The 18,884-nt window shown below is 40.4% G+C and overlaps 2 protein-coding genes across 2 annotated transcripts in view; both read right to left on the bottom strand.

Annotated features, from left to right (window-relative positions):
- The window catches only part of LOC133359832 (receptor-type tyrosine-protein phosphatase beta-like), a 425,084-nt gene that overhangs the window by 31,184 nt on the left and 375,016 nt on the right, over nt 1–18,884 (bottom strand). The window lies entirely within an intron of this gene.
- LOC133359886 (receptor-type tyrosine-protein phosphatase beta-like) overlaps nt 1–18,884 on the bottom strand; it is a 57,667-nt gene that overhangs the window by 16,694 nt on the left and 22,089 nt on the right. Inside the window, exons 4-13 of the mRNA XM_061578448.1 lie at nt 18,267–18,512; nt 17,493–17,807; nt 16,408–16,668; nt 15,066–15,332; nt 11,677–11,943; nt 7,209–7,523; nt 6,129–6,389; nt 3,797–4,063; nt 864–1,127; nt 162–428 (exon numbers count right to left, since the gene is read on the bottom strand). Coding sequence (XP_061434432.1) covers nt 162–428; nt 864–1,127; nt 3,797–4,063; nt 6,129–6,389; nt 7,209–7,523; nt 11,677–11,943; nt 15,066–15,332; nt 16,408–16,668; nt 17,493–17,807; nt 18,267–18,512 — 2,730 coding nt within the window. The remainder of the gene's footprint in view (nt 1–161; nt 429–863; nt 1,128–3,796; nt 4,064–6,128; nt 6,390–7,208; nt 7,524–11,676; nt 11,944–15,065; nt 15,333–16,407; nt 16,669–17,492; nt 17,808–18,266; nt 18,513–18,884) is intronic.

Genomic DNA, 18,884 nt, shown 5'->3' with positions numbered 1-18,884 from the left:
TAGTAAATATATCCTAAGTAATAAAAATAAAACATAATAAAATAATTCTCACGACGTTTTATTTTTATTATTTTATTATTTGCCTTCTACGTGACTTTACAGAAAGAACCAAGGAGATGAATCCGTGCAGTCACGAAAGCTTTAAATCGAAAAATACTCACAGCTCCTTTGAGTAACGATGGATGACGGTTGGGAGTTGACGCCACTGTACGCTGTTACAGATATCTGGTAACTTCTACCAGGAACTAAACCAATAAAGCGCCGCGTTGTAACATTGGAGGAAACATTGTAGGGATATGCTACTGATGAGTTGTTTGTTTCATTTACGTAGACTATGTAGTAGTCAACATCTGAAATAGGAGCCACCCATGAGACTGTCATGTCCGTAGAGTTGTTGATGGTGACGGTGACATTGACTTGTGGAGGAACTGCAATGTCAAATAAACATGACAAAAATTCATTTCAAAGGATACTTACGTGATTAACCTAAGTCACTAAATTAGCATACAACACATTAGATACCACGATCACCATGTGTTTTATATATATATGTCCTCTTCTTAGTCCAACTATGTATTGATTAGACAAGTTTGTAATAGTGCATTGTTAGACACAATTCATGCCCAAATGAAACTTCATGCATGATATAAATTATAATGTCCCTGAACATGACGGGTCTATATAGTAATTAACAATGGATATATATTCTTGGTTCTTTCGGTAAAGTCACGTAGATATAATTTAATTTAGATTTTAGTTTTCTATCTACGTGACTTTACCGAAATAACCAAGAATATTAATTCCTGCAGTCACAAAAGTTGAAAGTCTAATTTTTAAGAAAATATAATCAGGCAATAACTCACAGGTTCTTCTGGTAATGATAGCAGATGGTTGGTAGTAGATGCCACTATAAGCCGTTACAGAAGCATCATAACTTCTACCAGGAACCAGATCAGTAAATTCTTTTGTTTTAAGTGTGGACACATTGAAGAGCTTCACTGCTGTTGGGTTGTAAGTTTCATTTAAATAGACCACGTAGTAGTCAACGTCTGAAGTTGGAGCCACCCATGAGACCATCATGGCTGTAGGGCTGGTGACGGTGACGGTGACATTGACTTGTGGAGGAACTGCAATGTAAAATAAACGATTGACACAGACGAATTGCAATGGGTACTTGCGGCATTGACTTAAGCCACTAAAGTGGCATATAACACGATAAGTATTTATTTTAATATGCACATTTTTTCGTCAAATTATTGATTTGAAAAGTATGTAACTTAAAATGGAAATGTTAAAGCAGAAATTTAGGCAAACAATTGCCATGCAGGCATCCCTCGCATTGCACATTCCCTCCCACCACTCCCAAAGCGCGAATTTGGAGCTAAGTAATTAACTTGTTAGGGACATACTTCACACTTACGCTATTGGGTTTCAGTTACGCGCTGAATAAAAAATGAACTTGTAACAAGTAAACCCGTAAAAACAAAGTTTTTCACTATAAATCCTTTATATGCGTGGCGGCTAGAGTCCTCTCGTCCTCTGGCTTGAGATGGCTGCCACCTATGGGTCTGATGATTGTCTGCCACCATTAAGCAATTGGTAATTAAATATTTAATTTGTTTTCCCTAAACAGTGTAAAATTTTGGATTTTTTTTTTCACGAAAATTAATTGTCACACACAACGAGTCTGTGTGGAAAATGTCAGCTCGATTGGATCACGGGAAGTGGGTTAAAAAACGAGCGAAAGATTTGCACGGTCCTAAGCAAGCAAGTGAACTTAATATAAAGGATTTAAAAATATATTCGCCTGTGGAGGACGCGGGGATCGATCCCGCGACCTTTGGCATGGGAAGCGAGGGCGCTACCAACTGCGCTACTCCGCCACGGCCTTTGGAGGGGTTACGCTCTGGGCTCTTACACTCTGACGTTCAGCCAAAGCCATGAATGCGTTCTATTTGAATATATGTAAAATACATTTTTTTTGCCTAAAAAGTGTAAAATTTTGGGAATTTTTTTTCACGAACAATAATTGTTTGGCACAACGAGTCTGTGTGGAAAATGTCAGCTCGATTGGATCACGGGAAGTGGGTTAAAAAACGACCGAAAGATTTGCACGGTCCTAAGCAAGCAAGCAAGCACGCAAGCAAGCAAGCAAGCACGCAAGCAAGCAAGCACGCGAACTTAATATAAAGGATTTAAAAACATCTTCAACACGCACGTGGGCAACGCTGCGTCCTGCACCGATCAGCCCACAACCCTCCAGGCTTAGAAGCAGCAACAGACCTCGAAAGCGTTCAAGAAGCCCTGAAATTACTCGTCATTAAGTAACCTGTTTTGTAATTAGTAGTATTTTTTATCTTAAGTATTACCATATTTGTTATCAAAATAATTTCATATTTTTGTCATGTTAATCACATTCTTAAATTCATATGTATTTTGTTAATCCATGGCTGAAATAATGGAATTTAATTACTGTATATTGCATTTTTGGTCTGTAACGTATAGCCCCCTATAACATGCAATTCGATGCAAAAATAAGCTTCATACAGTGCGATTTCACTTACACGCAGGTTTTCATGAACGCATGTCGTGTGTTAGAGGGACTCCTATACTATGAAATGAAAGGCTGGCATGGATTCTAGTTTAAAAGTCAGTCAATGGTGGGAGCATTTGCCAAGACTTCATCGACATGGCAAGTGTGATTTATGGAGGGGGGAGGGGATGGTTGGTGGGGGTCGCAGGATTGATTAAGACGTAACTCACTACTGATGTTAGCTATGGCCATTAATCAAACCAATGTTATTATAACAGAGCACGGAAATTTGAGCCACTGCACGGGCCAATGTATTATCATGTGCGCACATGTGCGAGATTATTGGCCAACTTTGTCCCTGATTCCTCCTCGGTGATCCCCCAGATCACGATTCGCTGCGATGTTTTTTGGTGCAATGGGACATCACCAATCTTACCCAGTAAAATGGGATGCAAATTGGCACATGGATTGAGCGCAGTCGCTTATCGGAAATTTACAGATAGCGGAATTCCACAAAAAGAGTAAACACTCTTCATGAATCTGGTGCTTTTTAATTTGCAGTTATAGTGCATACTGTTTATACCCAAAAACCCACAGCTTGAACTATGATCGATGTAAATATTATATAATGTAGAATATTGTTTACCATGGGCGCAGATTGCTAAATAGTATGGTATTCGAATGTATACAGTTAATATCTATGATCAGGTTCCAAGTTCCTGCTTTTAACACGGAGGATGTGTAGAAGTCTACGTCAGAATAAAGGGCCACCAATGAGACTGTCATGGATGTCCGTGTCTTGTCAGTAAAGTTGACTTTCAGTGGAATTGTGAAACGGCAATCGGAGTGGATAAAATATTTACATGAGATTGGCTGATTTGACAAATTTCCTCGATTTAATTCTGAACAATTTCTGTGAAATTCCATTGTTTTCAAAAATGTTTTTACAATTGATGTTACAGATGACCTTCAGGAACGGTTAAAATATATTAAATAAGAGGCTAATAGACTTGTGATTTTTCAACTCGTTTATAACCGTTTTGATTCAACATTGACAGAGGCATCATTTCATGATTCAGGTATTCATTTACGTACAAATATTTAGTAAATATATCCTAAGTAATAAAAATAAAACATAATAAAATAATTCTCACGACGTTTTATTTTTATTATTTTATTATTTGCCTTCTACGTGACTTTACAGAAAGAACCAAGGAGATGAATCCGTGCAGTCACGAAAGCTTTAAATCGAAAAATACTCACAGCTCCTTTGAGTAACGATGGATGACGGTTGGGAGTTGACGCCACTGTACGCTGTTACAGATATCTGGTAACTTCTACCAGGAACTAAACCAATAAAGCGCCGCGTTGTAACATTGGAGGAAACATTGTAGGGATATGCTACTGATGAGTTGTTTGTTTCATTTACATAGACTATGTAGTAGTCAACATCTGAAATAGGAGCCACCCATGAGACTGTCATGTCCGTAGAGTTGTTGATGGTAACGGTGACATTGACTTGTGGAGGAACTGCAATGTCAAATAAACATGACACACATTCATTTCAAAGGATACTTACGTGATTAACCTAAGTCACTAAATTAGCATACAACACATTAGATACCACGATCACCATGTGTTTTATATATATATGTCCTCTTCTTAGTCCAACTATGTATTGATTAGACAAGTTTGTAATAAAAAAAAGGATATTTTAAAGTGACAATTTGGGCAAACAAAATTGTCATACTATGAAATGAAAGGCTGGCATAGACTATAGTTTAAACGTCGGGAGCATTTGTTGAGGTGCTTTGTAAGTTGCAGTTATAGGGCATAATGTTTAGACCCAAAAACCCACAGCTTGAACTATGTTCGATGTAACTATTATGTAATGTAGAATATTGTTTACCATGGGCTCAGACTGCTAAATATTATTGTGTTCGAAAGTATGCAGTTAATATCTATGACCAGGTTCCAAGTTTCTATTTCTAACAAGGAGGCTGTGTAGAAGTCTACGTCAGAACCAAGGGCCACCCATGAGACTGTCATGGATGTCCGTGCTTTTGTCAGTAAAGTTGACTTTCAGTGAAATTGTGAAACGGCAATCGGAGTGGATAAAATATTCAAATGAGATTGGCTGATTTGACAAATTTCCTGGTTTAATTATGAAGAATTCCTGGGAAATTGCAATGTTTAAAAAAATACTCTTACAATTGATCTCTTCCAGATGACCTTCAGGAACGGTTAATATATATATATAACTTGCCTTTTGCTCATCCAAGGACAGGTGTATTGCAGTAAATCTGAAACTTGCAAGCGAAAAGCAGTCCGCAAAGGGATTCATATTCATTGCATCCATTCGTGTGCAATTTTTAAGGGCGCGGTGACACAGACCTACTTTATTTTAAGGTTTTAATCCCTTGTTCATGATGACGTCCTTTTAACCTTTATGTCTCAATAGCGTTACGGAGATCGCATGAGGTGAGGGTTCTGCCTTTGTCGTGAGGGTTGTAAGTTGACGCCAAGGAGGGGGGAGGAGGAGCCTCGGTCCCCCATGTGGAGTAATTATGAATGGGGGGGGTTGTCCATTTGGAGGGCGTCACCTGCTCATGATTATTAATGAGGGGGGAGGGTGCTCCATGTGGAGTGACGTCACCTGCTCATGATTATTAATGAGGGAGGCTGGTGGACGTGGAGTGACGTCATGAGCGATGAACACAAGCATTCTTGGCTCATTTTAGTAGGAAATAATAATGGAGGGGGTTTCCATTGGAGGACGCCACCTGCTCATGATTATTAATGAGAAGGTGTGGGGGGGGGTCAATTTGGAGAACGTCATCTGCTCATGAATATTAATTAGGGGGGTCTGGTTCATGTGCAGTGACGTCACGAGCATTAAGGACATTCCTGGGTGATTATAGTAGGTATAAGAGGCTCATAGGCTTGTGATTCTTCAACTTGTTTTATAACCGTTTTGATTCAACATTGACAGAGGCATCATTCCATGATTGAGGTATTCATTTATGTACAAATATTTATTAAATATATCCTATGTTGTGAGTAAATAGGTAATTAAATAACATTTTTGGGACTATTTATGTGGTCATGAACAGAACTTACATACTCTCAGGTTCTTTCGGCAAAGTCACGTTGATAGAAAAAATAATTAAAAAACACGACGTTTCGGTCCATCATCAGGTGAGAAAATGATCTGCTGTTGTGGCTTTATATAGGCACGAAATGGGGGGGAGGAGTTTTGTCGAGTCGTGGCTGCAGGAGTTCACGGTAGAGGGGGGGGGGGTTATGGCATGCAGGGACGAGAGGGCTGGAGAAATTTGCATGTCAATGAGCTTGAATTCGTAACCGAAAACAAAAAACGGCAAAAATCAAGTTGGTTACGTTAATCACGTGAACGTGACCAACGTGTGAATCGTGCATTTGTCTATTTTGAATACAGGAACAATGTCAGCATTGTAAGGTGAAACGCTTTCGTTACCAAATTAAGTAACACAATGTGTAAGATACACAATATATAGTAACACACAGATTAATATCAATATTAATAGTCTGAACAGTTGACCACATCGGTACTTACGAGTTCTGTCCATGACCATATCTGACAAAGTTGATAAGAACCAATTGGAAGCCTGCACAGACACGGAGTAGTTTCTACCAGGAACCAGGCCAGGAAATGTTTCCGTGGTTGAGTTAATCTGGAATGTTGTAACCAAGCTTCCACTCGCAGTCTCTCTCAGGTAGGCCCAGTAGGAGAACGATTCCGGGAGAGTAGTCGTCCCTGAGACTGTCATGGTCGTGGAAGTCTTGTTCGTGATGGTTAAAACGATGTAACTTGGCACTGCAACAGGCATGGCTGACATTTTATCAAAATAGTATTTCACATTTTACGGGAACAATTTAAAGTTATTAATAGACAGACGAATTTAACACATTACTAAATATGTGGATGTAGTGACCACCCTTTAACATACATTCATAATCTAATCATTTTGAAATGAATGGTTCATTACATTGTTTCATTTGTAATATAAAATTAACATTTCATATGAGTACTTGGAGTTGAATATTCATTGTTTAATGAATTTACTCTTTACCTATCAACTTAAAAATGTGAGAATATTGTATTGACTGAATTTTGTATTTTTAGAATGTATTTTTTAACAATTATTATTTGACAAAAAATTATGGGAATGTCATCTGGACACGCAAAGGATGCTGAGATTCCAGTTATGTGTTGCTGTTAGACACGTTTTTGCATTTAAGTTATCATTCTCTCCTGGGCTGCACACATTTTCTGCCTATTGAAGTTAGTTTTATCTATTCAAATAACACTCAATTAATTTCACCTTCATTATTTTACCAGGTAAGACCCACTGAGCTATGTACTGTAGATGTTTTCAGAAGCGACCTATTCACAAATGATAGTTCAATGAAGTGGCTTATCACGTGGAAATGTGTTGTTGAATCCAATGTTAAACCTTCAAAAATTAGTTTTAGGATAAACTTTCGAAAAAATGCACGAAACACACGTGAAATTGATCTTAAGTGGATAAATAAAACATTTCTTGCTAGCAATGAACATAATTTTCTTGGGTATGCAATAATAAGACAACAGGGCACACAGACATATTGACCAACACACACTCGTTTAAGTAACCTTGCAAGCAGATGACCGAGGCATCTTCATAGTGGCTGCAGTCGTTATTCCCCCAGGGACGATGCCTACAGTCGGAAAGCTGAGTCTCGTAACCAGAGCATTGAACATCGTCGAGCAAGATAGGGCCAATGCCCAATCCAAAGTAAGCATTTGACACGGCAAAGACAGTGAGCCCACAACCCAGCTGACGACACACGACCTTGGCATTCTGTGTGCTCCAAAAGTCGTCACACACCGTGCCCCACTCGCCATTGTAGAACACCTCCACCCGGCCCTGACATGTGGTGGTATTCCCAGCCAGACGAATTGACATATCTATTAATAAAAAAAAACATATTAATTTTGACGTGGAACGATTCGCCTCCCATTCGACATTATAAATAATTACAATTCAGGGTCATTATTCTGATCAATAATATATGGGGTATTTTTTTACATTGTGCATGGTGAATGTACTGAATAAACTCCTATTGACTGCAGGTCACATGCAATTATTACACACCATGTATACGAATATCAAATAATCGTTTCTCAAACCCACTATGCAATGCATGCAGTTCGATGCAATAATCGATGCATCATTATGTATCTATTGTCATGTCACAATAAATGGCTGAATAGTCGAGGTAAAAGCACTGCATCTTGATCACTAGGCAACATCCAGAGATAACTTTAAACGAAGATCTATTGGCAGTCATGATGAGATTTGCATTGACATATGTTTACCCATATGACTGAGAATAGTTGCTTCATTAATTGATAATGTAGATTGTAGGCTTTCAAATGCGTTTCTGCAGACGTCTGGAACACTCTTCCAATATGAGGAAGCCACTGGTACTTTGGTACTTGAAACTAAATATATTTGGAACTGCGTTTTGTTTGTTCGTTGTCCATCCCTCGCAATTATTACTTGCAAAGATGTCTACATATGGTGCGAATTAAGTTCAACATACATACAAGCGGAGGGGTGGAATCATTTCGCATGGATAATTTATATGCAGAGCAACAACTACAATTTCACATTCAGGAGGTCAAGCCAGAAAACACTGCCAGGATCAGCGGAGTGTATCGTCGTGATGTCTTCTTCGTATTTGCCAATTGGGCATTGCGTCGTTATATGTTGTACTGTGTCTGTTCTGGATGACCACAGTCGCACACTGGACAGTTTTAAATTTTCCATTTGTGGATCAGGTACTGTCATGGTTTGTGTGGATGTGGCTTAGGGTGAACCATGAGCTTCGTCGAAGATTAAACCCAGGGATATTCTGCAATGTGTCTTTCACAAGGTGTTTGTTTGTGAGTTCTTTTGAACTCCATTCAACTCTCCAGGATTCATCAGGGTTGAACTTGCCTTGCTTAAGGTGAAGCAAATTGATCCAAAAAGGCTTGTGAAATTTCAAGGGATGGCAAGGGATGTTAGTGAGGTCATGATGAATGGCAAGGCGACTTTTTTCTTCGATTCGCAGGACTTCCCAGGTGGTTGCAGCTTAGCGGCGGATGGGTGGGGAAGAGATACGTGGCAGCACGGCCAGCCACCAGGGTGTTGGAGTGAACTTGAGGGTTCAAGTGATGCACCACATTGTCGTGTTCAGTTGGACATCAACAAGTCGAGTGTGACAACTTCTGGTCCATACTGATGCATAGTACTCGGCTGCAGAGTACACAAGGACCACCATTGATGTCCGTAGCACTGGTGCTGATACTCCCCAGCTTGTGCTTGCCAGTTTATAGACCAGGTTGACCCTTGTGTTGATCTTGGCGGCTGTTTTTTCAGGTGGTCACAGAATATTAGCATAGGGTCCAGCTTCATTCAGATAGGTCAGAGTGGTGTCATGTCGCACATTGTTGCCGCAGAAGGTCACTTTCAGAGTGTGCGCTGGTCTTGAAATTCTTCCAGAATATGGCCGCAATATGCATCGCATGGGTCAAAATTGGGTCAAGACAGCTGCATCCAGGCTGGAATCCCGCTTGTTCTGCAGGGATCAGACTCGACAAATCTCTGGAGGATGATGTTTTCCAGGAGTTTATAGGTCGTGCACTTGAGTGATATTGGACTATAGCTTTCCAGGTTTTCAGTTGGCTTGCCCAGTTTGGGTACTGCAAATACCATTGCCTCCCACCATTCTTTTGGGATTCATCTGATTTTCATGGTTTTGGTGTAAAGTTTTGCCAGGTCCCTAAGAGCTAAGTGATGAAGAATCTTTTTTTTTTGGGGGGGGGGGGGGGTGATTACCATATTTGTTGGCAGCCTTATTTTTCTTCATTTTAGCCAGTCCCTCCCTTCTTCTGTGTTGATGGCAGTGGGGTCTTGTCAGGACATTGTCTGGTGTAATTGGCAATGGATCTCTCACTTGATGTTTTGTCAAGCGGTCATTTTGTTTTCCACTAGTTTGGAGTATAGAGTTGAGCAGAACTCTTGCATTCCAGTATTGTTGGATTAGCAGTGTCGTAGTAGTGCCCAGGCATGGCCGCTGGAGTGAATTAAGTCCAGGCTTTCAATGCACTCAATCCACCGCTGGTATCTGGCTGAGTCTAAAGACTCCAGCAGGGTCTATCCAACCTAATTCTAGATTTGAAGCTTTCGTGATTGCAAGTATTCATATTCTTAGGTTTTTTCGGTAAAGTCACGTAGGTAAAAAATCCAAATTAATAAAAGTAAAATAAAAATAAAATAAAAATCACGACGTTTCGGAGGCAACACGAGCTTCCGTCTTCAGGTGGAACCGTCACAGCACGCTTGCTGTAATCAAGTAAATGAGAGATTCCAAGGGATACTACCCCGTATATATACTGGTTGAGGGGGGAGGGGGATGGGCCAGGACCGGCCCACTTTTATTATGGTAAGGTGCGGCTTGAGACTATGGGTAGTCTACATAACAAAGGACTGAGCCTTTATTATGGTAAGGTGCGGCTTGACACTACGGATAGTCTACATCAACCGTGATGATGGGTACAAACTGAGTAATCATTAGAAAGATGTGATTAACCATGCACATATTTGGACCATCTTATTTGACAGACAACTATTCTTGAGTTACTGTCACCTTACCATAATAAAGGCTCAGTCCTTTGTTATGTAGACTAGCCGTAGTGTCAAGCCACACCTTACCATAATAAAGGCTCAGTCCTTTGTTATGTAGACTAGCCGTAGTCTCAAGCCGCACCTTACCATAATAATAAAAGTGGGCCGGTCCTGGCACATCCCCCTCCCCCCTCAACCAGTATATATACGGGGTAGTATCCCTTGGAATCTCTCATTTACTTGATTACAGCAAGCGTGCTGTGACGGTTCCACCTGAAGACGGAAGCTTGTGTTGCCTCCGAAACGTCGTGATTTTTGTTTTTATTTAATTTTACTTTTATTAATTTTGATTTTTTACCTACGTGACTTTACCGAAAAAACCTAAGAATATCTATCCAACCTCTGGCTGCCCAACTGGTTGTACTTTTGGATAAGGTCCTGGGTCTCTTTTGTCCAGCAGAAGCCTCGCGGGTTGCTCTTCTTGGCGGCTGCAGTAAGGAGGCTAATAACATAGTGATAGCATTCCGGTGTCGTGGGTATTCGACTCACCACTCTCTCTACAGTCTCCTAATATTGGCCCCAGTCAGCTTTGGCCAAGTTCCCCCTTGGTAATCGGTTTGGACACAATCACGGGGATGTTATGTCAATGTGGACAATTATTGGCCTATGGTGACTTTTGGGGAAGCTTGGAAGTATTTTTCAGGATCGGTGAAGTATGCTCCCACTTTGATTCTTGGAAACGATAGTGCTATGCAATGGAACACTACATATATATAGCTTTTTCATTAAACTTGATTTGAAGCTTTCGTGACTGCAGGAATCCATACTCTCTAGTTATTTCGGTAAAGTCACGTAGATTAAAATAATAATAAAAGAAAAGAAACACGACGTTTCGGTCGCAACACAAGCGTCCATCTTCAGGTGTTACAGTTTTACACGTAGCCTTTTTCGTCAACATCAGCCATGAACAGTCTACTTCTGGATGAAGGCTTCCCCAAGACATCAGCATCCCTGATGATTCTGTAATGTAACAGCCCATCTAGCTCCTACAACGAACTGATTTCATTACTCCATCTCCCAGGTGAATACACTCTCAGGCACGTTCCCTCCTATTGATGCCACTCAACCACTGGTCGTCATCCCTTCTAATGACATGTCCTGTCTCTTGGTGTAATCCCAGCATGCACTTCTTCGAGTCTTTGAGCACTTTTAATCTTACGTGCGTTCAGTATTTTATCATAATCTAGATCTGCCTTCAAAAGCTCCCTTATGTACAATTCTCTAATGTGTTTTAGTTGTATGTCTCCGAAAGATATTTAAAATTGTTTAGCAATTGCCAAAACACCTGAATTCTATTTATGGTGATTGCTATTGCTTGGGAAAACGTGTTTCGTCTGTGGTGCTCACCGAAATAATTGTCTGAATATAAACAATGCATATACTTACTGGTTATGCTCGTGACAATGTCTGACGGTTGGGAGTTGTTGCCACTGTATGCGGTTACAGACGCATTATAACTTCTACCAGGGACAAGATTAGTAAATGCTCGTGTTGTAATGTTGGAGTACAAATTGAAGCTCATCACTGCTGTTGCATTGTACGTTTCACTTAAGTATACCACGTAGTAGTCCACATCTGAAATAGGAGCCACCCATGAGACCGTCATGGCTGTAAGGTTGTTGACGATGACGGTAACAGTGACTTGTGGAGGAACTGCAATGTCAAATAAACATGAAACAGACGAATTTCAAGGGAAAATTAAATGATTAACTTAATTCACAAAAGTAGCATACAACACACTAGATACAACGATCACCATATATTTGGTATATATGCCCTCTTGTATGTCCAACTATGTGTTGATTGGAAAAGTATGTCATTTGAAAACGGATATTTAAAAGTGACAATTGAGGCAAACATCATTTTCCATAGAATACAATGAAATTAAAGGCTGGCTTAGCCTGTAGTGTAGTTTAAAAGTCAGTATTTGCAGGAACATTTGCTAAAACCTAATTACCATGGTTAATGAAAAACGGTGAATGGGGGAGGTGGGTCACGCAGGCTTGGTTCAAACTTAACTCACGACTAATGTTAACAATCGACCTTAATTTACGTGAGTACATACTTTGCATTATGTAAGGATTACATTATATAAGTATTACATGTCAAATTTAGTTCACCATGGGCTCCAACCATAATATATCCTGGTATTTGAACATATATAGTTCTTATATTCGACCTTGTTAAAAGTTGCTGTTTCTTTGTAACACGTAGGCTTTCACGACCAATAATATTCATTATAAATATTTTTTGAGATCTTTGCTTAGTTTTAAATAGCAATTAGGCTGCATATGTCTTGAGGTAATTTTTCGGTCATTACACATTTCACAAATACATTTTCTATTCATAAAGTTACAATTTGCAAGTATAGAAGGCTGGTTTTAAATTGTCATGAAATGGTTTTCAATTACGTGTTTGATACGTATATATGCTGTTTAAAGGTTCATAATAAACGTTTTTGGGTTAGATCGCATTATTATTTATAAATGTGTCGAAACCCTCCACCACCCGATACGGCCAATCAGTAAGGGATTTATCACGTAAACAAAATGCCAAAGAGTTTATATTTCAGCCGACCGGTGTGTTTGAAGAGTGAATCCACAACATTTACAATTTTAGTGCGATGTTCGCTGGAAATTGCATCCAGCATCGTCAGGCGATTTGCCAGAATAGTGAAGCCATCCACCTGCTTCCGGTCTTAACATTGACAGATGCATCATTCCATGATTGAGGTATTCATGTCTGTATGGATATTTAGTGAATTTGTCCTTTGTTGTTCGTAAATAGGCAATTAAATAAGTACAATTTGAGAAATTTCACGTGAAAATAATACATAGTTCCAATTCGAATATCCATTCACATGGCTCATGTGATCACATCACATTTATTCCTCTATTTAATAACGTACAGGAGGATTTATCCACAACTCTGGCTGTTGTCTGATGATGCTATTTATATTTACTGGTGAAACGTCGTTCTTGAATTGTAAATTTTGTGGATTTACATTCCAATACCCGAATGTACTACACTCGTGTAGTGACATGAAATGGTTTACTACGTAGCATAGTGCTGGCTGCTGGTAGGGAAGGGGATCTGCAGAGTGAAGCAGCACTGATTGATAGCAGGCCACGTGATAGACCCGAGAAGAATCTAGGGTAAAGGTTACAGAGGGACGCGTCGAGAGCCCGCTCGTAAGTTTACGAAGGGGGGCGTGGCTGGGGCGGAATGAGGCCATGCTAACAGGATTAAAGGGGACCCTGAGTGAAGGCTCGGGGCCGCCATCATTGGAGTGAGATCCTCACGTCGTCGTCGTCGCTGATATCGCCTTGGCCGCTTTCGTTTCGTGCCTTCGTCACCTGTCGTCGTCCACTTCATAATTGTGCTGCTAGTAGTAGTTGGCTGTCTTAGCTCAGCACCGTCAGTGTCAGATGGCTAGCTTTGTGTTGTAGGATAGCAACCAGTATAGCGTTGCGTTTAAGCGAGAGACAGAGCGTTGTGTAACAGTGCAGAGTGTGTAACAGTGTGCTCGGTGTTAATTAAAGAGTTGCCTCCAAGAGTTACGTCTCCAAGTCAGTCACTACACTAGCAACGAATTGTCATGTTCTGTTTACGTGACAAACCTTACTAATTGGCTGTGTCAGGTGGTGGTGGGTTTAACTACCCATTTGAATTTACACAATCTAGCCCAAAAAAACTGTTATGTCCTCAACTTAAACCACAAAACTAGCATATAACACATTATATCCAACGATCACCATGTATTTTCTATATGCCCTCTTTTTCGTCCAAATATATATTGATGATAAAAGTACGTGTTTGATTTGCAACAAAACAAGAGCTCACGTGAACATAACCAACATGTGAATCGTGCATTTGTCTGTTTTAAATACAGAAATAATGGTAGCATTGCATGGCGAAACGCTTGCAATATCAAATTAAGTAATACAATATGTAAGATACACAATGCAGTTATATATAGTGATATATAGTACCATACACAGATTAATGTTTATATTAATATAGTTTGAACAGTTGACTGCATCGGTACGTACAAGATCTGTCCATTACCATATCTGACCACGTTTAGAAAGATGTATTAGAAGCCTCCACACATGTGTAATGCGGGTGTAAACGGCCTCGCGGATGTGACGTCACGGGGGGAGTAGTTAGGTCACGTGGGAGAGAGGGATCAAGTCTTAAGGGGGAGAAACCGGAAGAGCGGGGGGGAGTTGGAGAGAAATATAGAGTGAGGCCACGCAGGGCGGATGTTGGAGGGTGGCGAGATCGCCACACATCCAGGATAAGTTTCGGCACCGTCGGCCAGCGGTGACCGAGCAGGGAGGAACGGGGAGCCGGTTGAGGCTGCAGTGAGGGCAGCCGGAGGCCTGCACGAGGAGATCAGCAGCGGAGCTGCATCAGAGTGGAGTGAGAGGCTACGGGAGCGACGGCAGCATCGGGCTGCCAAGCGGGGGAGTCTCGGAGAGAGAGCCGTGTGGGCACGTGTAAAGAACCCGAATAAAGGACAACGAAGACAGACACAGTGGTTGAGTCCTTTATTACACATGGATAACTCCATGATTGAGGTATTCATTTCTGTATAATCACTGAGTAAAGATGTCCTATGTTGTTCGTGAACAAGTGATTAAATAAGTAAATATTTGGACAAAATTCTCACGAAAATAAAACCTACAATCCAAATTATAATTCTCTCAACATGGCTGCACACATTTTTATAACGCAAATAACAATAAATATATAAACATGTAAATACTCACAGCTCCTTTTAGTAATGATGGCTGATGATTGGGAGTTGATGCCACTGTTCGCTGTTACAGATATCTGGTAACTTCTACCAGGAACTAAACCAATTAAGCGCTGCATTGTAACACTGGAGGAAAAATTGAAGTGATGTGCTACTGATGCGTTGTTAGTTTCATTTAAGTAGACTATGTAGTAGTCAACATCTGAAATAGGAGCCACCCATGAGACCGTCATGGCTGTAGGTCTGTTGACGATGACGGTGACATTGACTTTTGGAGGCACTGCAATGTCAAATAAAATGATTGAGAGTCGAAGTGAAAGGGCGAATTATGTCATTAACTTATGCCACTAAAGTGGCATATAACACATATGTTACCACAACCACCATATATTTAGTATATGCCCTCTTATTTTGGTCCAACTATGTATTGATGATAAAAGTACGTGTTTTATTTTCAACAAAACAAAAGCCCAGTATAAGGCACGGACCGTAACAAGGTGGGGGCGGGGGGGGTACAAAAATTATGTGGATTGAGACCCTCAATACCCCTGGGTCAATAGATGGGAAGGAGATTGGGCTCACTAGTCCACACACATGCGGACTACGAGAGGTAGCATCGGTTATTAGTATATGGTGAGGGGAGAGCAACGGATCCGGGACAAAAGTTGGGGGAGCCTCCACATTCCAAGTGGAGTTGTCATAACAAAAGCCCCGCAGGGCGGTGACTGAATCCACGTCTATCCCCAGAGGGGGGTAGGAGGGCAATACCAACCTTCCTGCATGCACTGCCCACAACAAGATCCACGGGGGTGGGAACCGCCCGACTCCGAACTCACTCCTTATCCTCGTGTTTTGTGTTCTGATCACACGAGGGCTAAAAGATAACTGTGCCAGAGTTTCCATGAATAAGGCCCACGATCCCTGTAGTTTACCAGTGGCCTGCCCAGCCATAATGTCAAGGGTTTACAATAAAACGGACGAACATTTTAAAACGCTGTTTAGTTTCAGGCCCCACAGGGTTGTTTCAATTGCGGGGCTGGGCTTTATACCGCAAACATTGATAAGGAGGTTCGTTGTACCCGAGTCACCGAGGTCAGGTGAGGAGTGTATGTATGTAGAACTTCTTTGGCACTGTACGTAGCCAATCATGATAAACATGTGAATCGTGCCTTGTGTCTATTTTACATGCAGAGACAATAGCAGCATCACATGGTGGTAAAACGTTTTCAATACCAAATTAAGTAATACAACATGTAAAATACAAATACGCTTTTATATATAGTGATATATAGTAGCATACACACATTTCTGTCTATTTTAATATAGTTTGAACAGTTGACCACATTGGTACTTACAAGTTCTGTCCGTGACCACATCTGACTCATATTTAAAGGTTGAATTGGAAGCCTCCACAGACACAGAGTAGTTCCTTCCAGGAACCAAGCCAGTAAATGTTGTCACGTTTGAGTAAATCCAGAATGTTGTAACCAAGTTTCCACTCGCAGTCTCTCGCAAGTAGATCGAGTAGGAGAACAATTCCGGGAGAGAAGTGGTCCCTGAGACTGTCATGGTCGTGGTAGTCTTGCTGGTGATGGTTAAAACGATTAAATTTGGCACTGCAAGAGGCATGGGTGACAATTTATCAAGATAGTATTCACTTATTTTAAGAAAAAATGTTCAAATTATTAATAGACAGACGAATTTAAAAAAATGTTTAACTGTGGATGTAGTGACCACCCTTTATGAAAGTATATAAATCTAATCATTTTGAAAGGAATATGTTTTTAAATTGTTTCATTTGTAATATTAAATGAACAATTCCTATTAGTACCTGGAGTTGAATATTCATTGTTTAATGGATTTACTGTTCACTTGTAAATTAAAAAAACGTGAGAATATTGTATTGAATGAATATTTGATGTATACATTGTATTTTTTAGGTAGAAAAATTAACATATCACAAAAAATATTGGGAATATCTGAACACGCATAGAATGCTGAGATTCCAGTTACGTGTTGCTGTTAGACGCATTTTGCGTGTAAGTTATTATTTTCTTCTGGCCTGCACTCATTTTCTGCCTATTCAAGTTAGTTTTATCTATTCAAATGATACTTAATTAATTTTACATTCTTTATTTTACCAGGTAAGACTCGCTGAGCTATTTAGTGTAGATCTTCTTCAGAAGTGACCGAGCCAAAAATTATAGCTCAATGAAGTGACTTTTCAAATGGAAATTTGTTGTTGAATCCAATTTAAACTTCCAAATATCAGTTTTAGGATACATTTTCGAAATAATGCATGAAACACATATATGAAATTGATCTTAAGTGGATAAAGAATACATTTCTTGATAGCAATGAACGTCATTTTCTTGGGAATGTAATAACAATACAAGAGAGCACACAGACTTATTGACCAACACACATTCATTTAAGTAACCTTGCAAGCAGATGACCGAGGCATCTTCACCGTGGCCGCAGTTGTGTGTCCCCCAGAGAAGATGACTACAGTCGGAGAGCTGAGTCTCGTAACCAGAGCACTGAACATCGTCAAGCCAGATAAGGCCACTGCCCAATCCAAAGTAAGCCAATGACACGGCAAAGCCAGTGAGCCCACAACCCAGCTGCCGACACACGACCTTGGCATCCTGTGCGCTCCAAAAGTCGTCACACACCGTGCCCCACTCGCCATTGTAGAACACCTCCACCCGGCCCTGACATGTGGTGGTATTACCAGCCAAGCGAATTGCCATATCTAATTTAAACAAACACACACAAATGGAAACCGACATTTAACAATTCGCCTAACATGCAATGTTAGAAATGGTCACAATTCTGTTCAATAATTGATGGGTTTTTTTTACAATGTTCATAGTGAATGTAGTGAATAAAGCACTCGTAAAATGTTTTTTTTGGGTTAGATCGCATAAATATAAATGTGTGGTTAACCCACCACTACCCGATAGCCAATTAGTAAGGTTTGTGACGTTAACAAAACATGCCAATTACTTACCTGGTTCAGCATAATGGTTGTGCGTTGGAGAGTAAACCCACAACACTTATAATTTGAATACGATTTGAATTCTGGCATAATCGGCTAATGAAGTTGGTTGCAATTGCCAGTGAAACGTACTCAAAATTGGGGGGGGGGGGGGAATAACTAAAATAATTATAAACTCTGAATCGTGTTTCCATCAAACTGTAAGTCACTCACTTATTTGGGCGTTCACTTCGCCATAATAGTTGCTGAAGCCGACGCAGCCGAGTGTGACACGGATTCTGTACGACCTGCCAGGAACCAGCTCCGTGAATGTGAAGTTGTAGGCGCTCCCATCTGTGCTGAAGTTTGAGGATGCGTTTTGAACGTTGTCGTACAATTCGAAGGTGTAGCTGTTGACGTAGCTGTTGTTCGTCCATGTGATTGTGATGCTTGTGTTACTCGTCTTGCCGACCTGCAATCCTTCAAGTAAAATTGTATCAATGTACACGTGTCTTTAATGTACAACGTTCTTGTAACGTGCATCCCTTTGTCAACCCTCTGGTGCATGAAAGCCTCTCCACGCTGAACTGGACATTAAGGTTTTACTATACCTTGCCACGCTGGTCTTTGTTTTATAATGCACATGTCAGTTACTCTGAGGATACTGTTGGGGGGAATGGGGGCTACCATTTTAATGGTAACATTGGAGAAACTGGTACGTTTTGCTATTATGAGGGAGGTGCCTTACCATCAGCCTCACTAAAAAAGCACTTGCTTGGGCATTTTATGTCAACAAATACAGTCTCTCCTGAAAAACACTACGTATTGAATTAAAATCGCGTTATAATAAAA

Source organism: Lethenteron reissneri, chromosome 66, assembly GCF_015708825.2.
Source record: "Lethenteron reissneri isolate LAM-NWPU_2019-01 chromosome 66, ASM1570882v1, whole genome shotgun sequence".
Classification (NCBI taxonomy): domain Eukaryota; kingdom Metazoa; phylum Chordata; class Hyperoartia; order Petromyzontiformes; family Petromyzontidae; genus Lethenteron; species Lethenteron reissneri.
This window is presented reverse-complemented; position numbering and strand designations above follow the sequence as displayed.